This window comes from Pantherophis guttatus, chromosome 3, assembly GCF_059756535.1.
Source record: "Pantherophis guttatus breed Tessera chromosome 3, ASM5975653v1, whole genome shotgun sequence".
Classification (NCBI taxonomy): Eukaryota; Metazoa; Chordata; class Lepidosauria; order Squamata; family Colubridae; genus Pantherophis; species Pantherophis guttatus.
In genome coordinates, this window is record NC_142065.1 from 36682790 (window position 1) to 36693560 (window position 10771).

The window sequence follows — 10771 nt, forward strand, 5'->3', positions numbered from 1 at the left end:
TAATAATTAGAACAAATTAGCCGGGGGGTTGTCTACTAGTTAGAGTATGTCTCTTGTATACCTGGAGATTCATACCATCTGCTAAGTTTTGTATTGGCAAAGAAAAGTGGATGTATCAAATGTAGCACTGAAAGGGGAAGGGGTGGACTCAAAAGATATACAGTACAGAGAATATAATTTGTATGAAATTACATTTCTTTTTCAGGGAGTATTTTAGTACTTTCAAAAAGAAACCAAGAGAGCATTCCATGCTGTCTCAAAATAAATTTAACCAAAGAAAACCTTTATTTTTTATTTTTTTAAAAATCTCACAATAAATTAGCAAAATACAAAAATGATAACTGCACACAGTAAAAATAAAAAAAAGAAGAGAGAGAAAGAGAAAACTTTAGTGGCAGCATTTTCTATAGCTTTTGCACCTGGAAATTGCAAACTAACTGCCAAAAGAAGTTGGTCGAATAGGATCTTTTTAAAAACACACACAACATTTGCACACACCCACAATAAAAAAAATAATTGGCCCCCAAAGGAACAACATTTCTAAAAACCGGGAAGGAAACACATTCTTCGTTAGCATGCTGTTCTGCTATTTTTTTCAACTTTAATTAGTGTTTGCAGTAACACATCAAATGACATTGGACATGCTATTCAGATCCATATTTTTCATTGAAGTCACAATATTCTTTTTGAAAACCAGGCAGAAGCTTAAATGAGTACGATTAGGCATCTCTCACTAGCTTGCCTAGATTTGAGGGGTTACAAAACAAAAACAAAACCACTTTCAGGCATATGGAATTGGATAAGTGGCTTCATTTGTTATCTAGAACAATCAGAATTGGGAAACGAAATGCCATCCAGTGTTAGCTGGGAACTCTTCCCTATTTGGAATATCATTCAGTATTAGTGAGAATAAAAATATCTCCTAATTATAAAGTCCTAGTATCCTGTTTCTTCTATTTTACAATGCACTGGTAATGACTAAAATGAAGAGATGGCTACTGTTGGCTGCTGCTTCAGTTCTGAGATCTGTCTTCCTGGAACGCAACAGCTACATCCTCTACCACAATACTATCCACAATTGAAGACAGAGAATGAAGATTGCGGTCTTCAGAGGAATCATCACTCAGCAAGTGATCTGTGGAGAACAAGGGAGTAATGTTAAGTAGAGAGCCTTCTCTGAAAACCCAATTGCTACTAGACAAGATAGGAAGGAGGGGAGATCCTATGGCTCTATAGGGGGTATCAAACTGGCAGCCCACAGGCCAGATGCGTCACGTGCAGGCCGTGCCCACCCCAGCTCCATGAAGGAAAAAACCATGATATGTCACATGACATCAACGTGACATGGTGAGTTTGACACCTGTGCTATGGGAGAATCAAAATCTGAAGACACCTTGTGGTGGGATTCAGTCATAATTTTGATCTGTCTGTCTCTAAGATACTTTCTATCATTTTGATTATTAAAGTCATTCAATGTATTTTTACAAGGTATTTTATTGCATCTAAAAAGTGAAGAATCTAAGAATCATTAAAAGATGGATAGGTGGGTATATAAAATTATCACGTTCAGTGGGTCCTAATGCAGTCACATATTAATGGCCACTTGGAGGAGAACTGTATTGAAAAGTATCACTCTGCTTTCCAGATAGTAACTTCAGAATAAGTGATAAAATTATTTAACTTTAAACTAGATCTTGTTAGCCATTCAGAATCAGGTGGAGGACTGTGCTTAATAAAGTAGGGCAAACAGTCACCCTTGTCAGTGAAATATGGAAATGTTATCATTTCTCCTCCTTAGTTTCAGTTGGAGGAACAAATATGACAGCTACAATGTTGGGCCACTGATAAAACATAAACATTGCAACTTATACTGGCAGTGTGATGAGATCTGGGCTTGGTCATTAACAATTTTCAAATACAATATTGCTTATTGGAGTTTTGTGTTTTTTGTTGGCGTGACTTGAAGAGGTTCAATTTATTCACTTATTTCTTAACATTTAGGTTGTATCAAAAAGATCAGTTTAAATAAACTTCCTTAGCAATAACATTAGCACTTAGGCTTATATGCCACTCCATAGTGCTTTACAGCACTCTCTGAGCAGTTTACAATGTCAGCATATTTGTCCCAATAATCTGGGCCCTCATTTTACCAACCTTGAAAGGATGGAAGGCTAAGTCAACCTTGAGCCCGTCAGGATTGAATTCCAGACTGTTGGCAGATTTAGCCTGCAATACTGCATTCTAACCACTGCGCCACCAGGACTCCTTGGGGATAAATATCACAGATAAAGCAGTTCCTTATTTTAAGGAGCTTATTTTAAAATCTAAATTGAGGAATTTCTATTGCTTTTCAGAGAACTCTACATAATTCTAATCTTCAGAAGAATCTCCAGGTCTCACACAATGCTTGCTTCTAAAAAGGCACAGTTGCCTACAATTTCCTTCACAATTCAGAATTTATTGCTATTTCTTAAGAAACACAAACGTTTTATCATTGCATGATTTTCCCCAGTCTGTAGTTCCATGGACATAGTATAAAAATGTGCATATATTAAAATGTACAGGAACGGAAGTTGGCAGAGAGTTACAGTACAATGGGGTAGAACTTTACTTTCAAATAAGAATGGTCAGGATTTTGGGATTTGAATTTGGATACCTGTACCCAGCCTACCTGTAGGATGAGTGCTGAACTCTAAATGAGTGCTCCATTCTGGACTGCATGAGGTGCTACTAGATCCATGGTCACTTGGCACCTGCAATAAGAAGATGAAGATGTTTGGAATTGAATCAAAGTTCTTCACTGATTGTACCCTCCTTGCATTCTCTTTTGTACTAGATCAAACAGGTTATTTTTATTGCTTGCTTTTCCTACCATTGCTTTTTGTTCTTCCAAAATATATTTTGTGAGGAAATATGCACATTTAATATATGCACCTGTTCAAAATATCAATCCACAATGAAAAAGTTGATGAGTCTACCTTGATGATATTATTGAAACAGAGTAAAACAGTTATCATAACAAAATATAAGATAGAGGAGAAATCGAGCAACAATAGTTTCATGAACACCTAGACCAAAGGTTTCAGAAATGAAAAATGGTTACAGTATAATTATGCTATTTTCCCCTGTGTTGAACATGAAAGGCAGAAAGGCCTTAAAGAAGAACCCAAGTTAAAATGTAATGGGCTCAAAAATTTTCAACATAGCTTATCGCTTTTTCTTTATCTTGGAGTTATTTCCTCCCACTTCTTGTTTTTTGGTAGCTTCAGAGATGAACCTGGCTATTGTTCAAAATTGATAGCAAGACATGAGATTTACAGGATTATATTCACATATTATATAATTATATATTATACATAACTATATATGATTTTCATATGTATCATTTGCACAATATTCAAATGATTACATAATGAGGGAGCTGAGTATTAAATTGATTCTGAACATGTATATAAATGCAATTGGATCGCTAAAGGGCAGATTGAATTAACTGTTTTAAAGTATGAATTTGATAATACTTTAGCTCATCAAAGATATTATTACTTCATGAACCCAATATTCCAGCAACTGAGAGAACAATGAGATTTTCTGGATATGATTTGTATTGTACTTGTTAACCTTTACATTGTTTGAAATACATGTTATGACAAAGTATTAAGTGTTAGTGGTGCAACAGCTTTTTCTTACGTCTGTGTGTTTTGGCATGCAGCTGTCCTCTTGGCTTTTTTTGGAAATGTATGTATGTATATATGCATACATATGTGTACACACACATGCACACACACACACATTCCAGATTTTGGTTCGTGTAGTATGGGAAGATGCAGTGAAAAGCAAGTTTCCTGAAGTAAAATATTTTAGAAAAAGACAAGAGACACAGTTATTCTGGATTTTGAACTTAAATAAATACACCCAATTATTAAATTTGGATGACTTGTCCAAGACAACCTGCTTAACCTGTGCCAATTGAATCAGCAAGTAGTTTGTAAATATGGAGATATGCAAGAGGAAAATTGGATCTATTGGTGCAAAAGTGACATATAGCAGTGATCATCGCTTATGAAATTTCTGCTAACACATTCGTCTTTTTATTTAGAACAAATGTGAATGTGTTATTTGTATGAAGGATTTCCTAAGTAAAAAAACAAATTATCTCCATCTAGTGCTAATAAATAGAATTGCCCTCGTCATTATCTGCAATTAACGGCTGAATATTCTTTCTGCAAAAAAGTAGTTTTTCTTCCAAAGATGTGGATATATTGAGAAGAGGGGATGAAAAAAAATATGTATGATGTTAAAGTTCCATTAATTCTATCCTTGAAAAAATCAAGATGACAGATAAGAGTGAATAGAAATAAAAAGTTACAAATTCTGAATATTTTATTGTAATTTCAAGCAGCTGCCATTGTAATTTCAATAGCTTTGATAACAACTCTACTCTGTGAGATTTTATCTCTCTCAAACACACATTTCTCTCATTCTCCCAAATATACAAACAAACATTCCTGATTTTCTTAATCTAATTATTAGAAAAACTATGTTTCTGGCAAGCTCATATATTGAAAGGGCATAGAAAAATATGGAAAGCTGAAATCACATCATAAATTCTGCTACTGAGCCCAGACATTCAGGCATCTGCTCCTCTTTCATTTTTCTTCCTTTTCGATTGATACTCCAGGTCGGTATCCAAATGTCCGTGGGTGTTTTTAAATGGAAATGTCTAGGAATCCACTTGAACTTAGCAAATGTCAGCTCCCACCACTCATCCTATCGCTCTACTTTGGCACATCTACTAGAGCTTGATTCTGAAGTGTCATCCATTGAATATAACATTACCTATCAGTATCTTCTGTTTTAATCATTGCCCCCTTTTTTGTGCTTATCTTGAAAAATACTAGGTGTGATAGCATGCTGTCTCTAAACAACTGAAGTATCATTGTAAAATGTATTTGATCATTGTGGGGTTGCTTTATTTACTATAGTTCTTCCACACTTTTACAGTGGAGTCAGTAATTTATGGGTTCAGGCAATTTAAATGAGAAGTCCTGAAAAGTTACAAATTAATTTACAGGGATACAGTGAAGAAATACACATGATTGGCCAACAGTAACTAATAATGTATGTTTAACAACACATACATTTAACAAAGCTATATTAAAATAAAATTCATTCTTCTTCTGGATATATAATCTTCCAGTTTATACAGACTTTTCTGAACCAGCATTGAGTTGCCTGTATGCTTGTTAATGGATCAGATATGTTAATGAACATGGTTATCTTATTACCTACAATGTATAACAAAATTTTTGTTATAATTTATATGCTTGTCCGTTTTAAGGAATGTTGGTTTATTACAATGGTATCATTTAAGATAATGTGCGTTCTCTTGTGAACTGCTGTGGGCTCCTTTGGAAAATAACTCCTTTAGAATAGGACTAAGTAATAAATGAGACTGTGGACTTGCTTGGTTTTGCTTTGAGTCAGGCTATTCTGTTCATAGGCTCATAGAAAGGTAATAATGCTGGATCAGATTATTTATTTATTTATCATTTAAATGGCAGCCCATCTCACAAGAAATGAGTTTGTGTGGTAAAAATCAAAAAATAAAAACAATAAAGTAGTCAAACACAGATTTTTTTTTTTAAAAAAAGGGATTATTAATCTTTCTAACCCAGAATGGTTGATGTTGTATAGTTCTCCATAGATCTAGGCAGGAATCATTTTAACCTCAGTAAAGTTACTCAGTAGTGAGTATTGGGTATTGGTAATGCCAATATTTTAAAGCTGGCATTGCTAAGAACACAAGAGCCCTCTTGGATTAGCCCAAAGGCCCTTCTGGTGCCAGAGTCTGCTCAATACGATGGCCAAACACTGCCACTACCAGAAACTGCCAATAAAGAAACATTGCCTGTCATTCAAGAGTACTTACATCACTAGCCTCCATCACTTTGTCTCGTCCACTTTTAGAGCTACATAAATGACAGTCATCATCTCATCAACTGTATGTGCTAAAGTATTGTGATCAGTGTGAATTTTGAACATACTGTAACTTGCCTACAGTACTGTGGCCTACCCACATAGCTGGAAGGGCTCCTATTGCTGTGAGTTCTGTCTCCCTGTAGATAATTGTTTGAGCCCACCCCTGGCACTTACCACTGGCTGGGTGATGGCATTACAGAAGCGTAGTTCCGATTGGTCCCGTTCCTGTTGATTGAGGGTAGTGAGCAGAGCTTGTAAGCGTTCAATGTATTGGATGGCACTGCGCAAGATCTCCACCTTGGGAAGCCGCTGGTTTGGGTTTAATAAAGTGCTCCGTTTCAGAGCTTCAAAGGCTTCGTTGACTTTCTTCAGCCGGCGCTTCTCTCTGAGGGTGGCTGCGCGACGCCTATCGATGGACACACTTTTCCTCTTGCAGACTTTGCATGCCCAAGGCAGACACTGGCCGGGACTATGGTCTGCCACAACTGAGACTTTTTCTTCTATACCTGCCCGGCCATCAGGACAAAGTGTCATGGCCGTTCGGTCTTGATAGGCGGCCTGTTCGTAGTTGTGTAAATGTGGGCTCAGGTAGTTTTCCCCATCATAGAACCGGTCTGTAAAAATATATGGGTTGGTCTCTAGGAGTTCCATAGCAAGCGTCTGGCAAAGTAGAGTCTGTGTTGGGGAATGAAACTCTGGCTCCTCACACCAACTGCTTGGTGGCATTTAAACCCCGTGTGGGCATTAAATCACAGAGATAAATATAGCAAATCTCTAGGAAACCTGAGCTTGCCCTAAGCTGCTGCTTCACATCAAAACTTGTCCATCTGATTTCATGTACTCTCCCTATGGGGATTAGTTGGCTGCTTGGGGCAGTGTTGTGGCTGAAAGGGGGGCTGGGGGGGTGAATGGATGAAGGAACTGGCATGTGCTCCAGAGAAGCCCAGCCGCCTCTCCAACAGCAGTCCCGTGGATTTATTTTCACTTGCACTCCTACAATGATATTGATGATCAGTTGCTGAGCTGGCCGCTCTGTGCAACATTCCTTTCTCATCTGCTCCTTTCAGTTATTGCTTCCTGCCAGTCCTAAAGCTTCCTAGAGTCTGGGGGAAGAAGGGTGCCAGGACAGGCACAAAGGTGAGTCCAGAACATATCCTGAAAGGAAGATTCACCTCAACCTCTTTCTTGGAGCAGGTGACACGATTTGGCCGGACTCTTCTGAACTGCACAAGCACTGCAGCTCCATGCTGGAGATGTTTGACTGTTGATTTATTGACTCCCATGCAATCAATAGTGCAAACATACTTTACCCATAAAATGGAGGAACCGTTCACCAGATGTCATCCTTTCCTTAGCCATCTTGAGATGGGATTACTGTAAGGAGCTCTTCATACAGAGACTAACACTGGGAGACTTGCTTCCAACTCTCCACTAGCCATGAAACCTACTGTGTAACTTAGAGCCAGTTGAGTTCACACAATGAGCTAAACCATGGGCCCGGATAGAAGTGATGGGCCAGGAGTTCAGGGCATTTTATTCCTTTATCAGCTGTTTTTGTTCTCAGATTGGTTTACTTCAGTTTCCTGGCTTTGATTTTCAAAAATCACTAATCTGGAACCACGAGGGCAACCAAATCTGAGCTGCAAAAATCCAGATGACCACTAGATGGTCAGCTTTCAATTGTACTGAACTTCTCTAGCCTTTCACCCACCAAATATATTGAACTAACCACCTTTTACACCAAGACAGCAAAGCTGGCTAACAGTTTAAAAGTTACCAACTAACATATCTAAAAAAAGGAGTATGGCCTAAGCTGCATTGGTGGCATAAAAAGCATCTGGATAAGACAGGCTGTACCTCTAGCTAAGGCTTGGAGGGGGGCAATCCTTGTCCACTTTGAGCAGAGAGGAAAGTAGCTGTTGTTCCAGAATGCAGGAAATAACTTTTGATGTTTTTTATTTTGCTTTATTTATTTTATATATATATTTATTTATTTGCTTATCTCCATTTTGAGGCTATTCAACAAGCACTCGATCACTGAAGACTTTCAATGGTCATGTGGCCAGCATGATGTCACAGAGCGCTGTTACCTTACCACTGAAGTGGTACCTATTTATGAGCACTGCTCCCTATATTTGGCAACGACTAGCAGAGTGAAATCCCAGGGACTCCTTTTATTTATTTTAGGGATGCCTTGTAACCTTTTCGGAGAAAGGAAGTGTATTAAAACTGCTGTAATAAACAAATACAAACAGAAAACCTATTCTGTATGCTTCATTGCACCATCTTCTGTTACATCTCTTTCCACACTTCATCTTACATATTCTGTCATTCACCCAAGGTGCTGGGAGTGAACCAACTCAACCAGAAGAACATAAAGTTCATAGTCAGGATCTCTTAGTGCTTAATGTATAACTAATCCCCATTAAGTGATTCTGAGAATGGGCCCTTGCTTAAGACCAAGAGCAGCGTGCTGCTAGATCAGACTCTGGGGTATTTAACATGCTTTGCAAGAATCTCAGCAAGCAGCAGGTGGGAAGGGGGGATGACTGCATTTGGGGGGCTATAAGTTGCAATGACACTGTGCGGCCATTGTCCAATCCACTTGCCGCAGTATCAAATGTTTGGTCCCATGCCAGATTAATGGGTGGCTATACAAAATACTTTCTTTTAGACGGCCCTCACATATACTTAATTGTACTGTATTCTATTTGGTTTTGTCAAAGCAAGTTGTAAGTATCTTGCTATATATTTTATAAATTATATGAATTACTTAGTTTATGGGTTTGGTCAGGCAATTCTGATTTATTTAATAAATTAATTAAATGGATAAATGTTCTGTGGCATAACATTTGGTGGAATTTGAACCTTAGGTTGGACTCATTTTAAATTAGAATTAATCAAAAATCTAGACTTTTGGCTGCTTCCAATACTATTGAATAAAGCATAACTTCTGTTTCCAAATAGTTACCAGGTGTGTCCACTGGAACATACTGCAGCTGCTTAGGAGTCAAATTTGCTGAAGATAGTTATTTAATATCCTTGCTATATTCACACCGATTCACTGGATTATACACTAGTCCACATTGGTACCTCCAGTGTAATGGAGTACCTACTCTGTTTCCCCAAAAATAGGACCTCCCTGGATAATAAGCCCAATCAGGCTTTTGAGTGCATGTGCTAAAATAAGCCCCCCTGAAAATAAGCCCTCCCCAAAAATAAGCCCTCCCCAAAAATATTTAAATGCATGTGCAGCTGGTCCCCTCCATTTCCTCTGGTTAGGGTTAGGGAGACAGAGCTGGAAATCAGATAAGACAGCAAGAGGAGCCCTCTCTTACTCCACGCGCCCCAAAATAATAAGACCTCCTCGAAAATGAACCCTTACTTCAGGGTTCAAAAAAAAAAATAAGACAGGGTCTTATTTTCGGGGAAACACAGTACTTCTCTGGAGGCCCTTTGTCTGCTCCCCTCCCCCAATTAAATGACAATCTTCCAACAATTATGAGAGTAGAAAAATCATCCAGCTAGTCAGGGATCCAGTAAGTAATCCTATAATCACGAAGGATTGCTATTATAAATGGTTTTCTATGGAGATTCTCAACCATCCAGATCATGGTTATCCCAAAGGTGCTTATCAAAAGACAACTGGACTTGCCTGGTTTTTTTTCCTTGAAAACATTTTGCTTCTCATCCAAGAACCTTCTTCAGTTCTGATTGAATAGTGGTGAATGGAAGGATGTATATTCTTTGCCGAATATAAATGGATTACTCTGTTCTGTTCTTGGATAAACTTAAGTGCTGCACATACAATCCCTTCTTCAACTGAAGATAGCACTTTATGCATCTTACTAAATGACTCCAGTCCATGAAATATTGGTCCTAATAAAATTGCCATTTTATAATCCAAAGGATTCTTTGGTTTAAAAGTTGAGTTGATCAGTCAGTCTTTTCCTAAAATTGTTTTACTGTAGTCTTGGGAATCTGTGACCTTCCAGGAGCTGTTGGATTCTCAGCTAGCACAGTCATGATAAGATATCATCTATATCTGAGGTGCCACTAATGTCCCATCTCTGTTCTAGCCAAATAACAGAAAGTATTTTGGAGAGGATTTCAAAAGGTCTGGGTGAGATTAAAAAGAAAAAAAATGGTTATAAAGAACCCATTTTGTAGATATGCTTCATTGTGAGGTATTGCTGTGTTTTGAGCTAGGATAATTGATAGCAAAAATATTGTTCTCTCTGTATAATAGATTTTTTTTCTATGTATGGGATAGGCACCAAAAAAGAAATCCATTTAAAATGTCCATCACATCTAGCATCAACTTTGCATCATCTTTGACAGGAATGTAGCTCTCTTAGATTTAAGTGCACAGCTATGGCTATTTCAATTCAACACAGAGAAATTTAAAACCTTGCAATGATTCCCTTATTTAGCACCACCCAGGCATCTTGTATTCTAGCTACTTATTAAGTAAAGTTTTATTTTTCATTTGATCCACATTCTTCTTTCATTGTTTTTGGAGAAATAATTCACGCTACATTCAATAGAGCTTAAATTTGACTGGCATGCATAATGCTAGGATATGAGAGTTGACCATCCATCCAGTTCATCTAAGCATGGCTTCCAGACCAAATACCAGTTGAGGGTCTGGTCAATGGAAAGAATGTAAGCAAAAAAAGAAAAAAAAAGTGGTGATATTTTTCCTTTCAAAATCCCCCCACCCAGTCAGAAAGACTTTCTATTTTATTCACATTTCTCAGCCCACAGGCTCAATGGGGAGGGACTTTAGGCA

At 37.8% G+C, this 10771-nt stretch overlaps 1 protein-coding gene across 1 annotated transcript; it reads right to left on the reverse strand.

Moving 5' to 3' along the window:
* Positions 1-262: 262 nt before the first annotated feature.
* Positions 263-6861, reverse strand: MYOG (myogenin). The gene is made up of 3 exons (XM_034414170.3): positions 6154-6861; positions 2672-2753; positions 263-1135 (listed from the first exon to the last, which is right to left on the reverse strand). The coding sequence occupies exons 1-3, from the start codon at positions 6703-6705 to the stop codon at positions 1014-1016; spliced, it is 756 nt and encodes a 251-aa protein (XP_034270061.2). The 5' UTR covers positions 6706-6861; the 3' UTR covers positions 263-1013.
* Between the last annotated feature and the right edge of the window lie 3910 nt (positions 6862-10771).

Bases quoted from the DNA above. Each gene is read 5' to 3' on its own strand.
- MYOG (XM_034414170.3), bottom strand. From the start codon at position 6,705: ATGCCACCAAGCAGTTGGTGTGAGGAGCCAGAGTTTCATTCCCCAACA. The intron at 2,754-6,153 runs GTAAGTGCCAGG...TTCTTATTGCAG, and splicing joins ATGCCATCACCCAGCCAGTG to GTGCCAAGTGACCATGGATC. The intron at 1,136-2,671 runs GTAGGCTGGGTA...TGTTCTCCACAG, and splicing joins GTTCAGCACTCATCCTACAG to ATCACTTGCTGAGTGATGAT.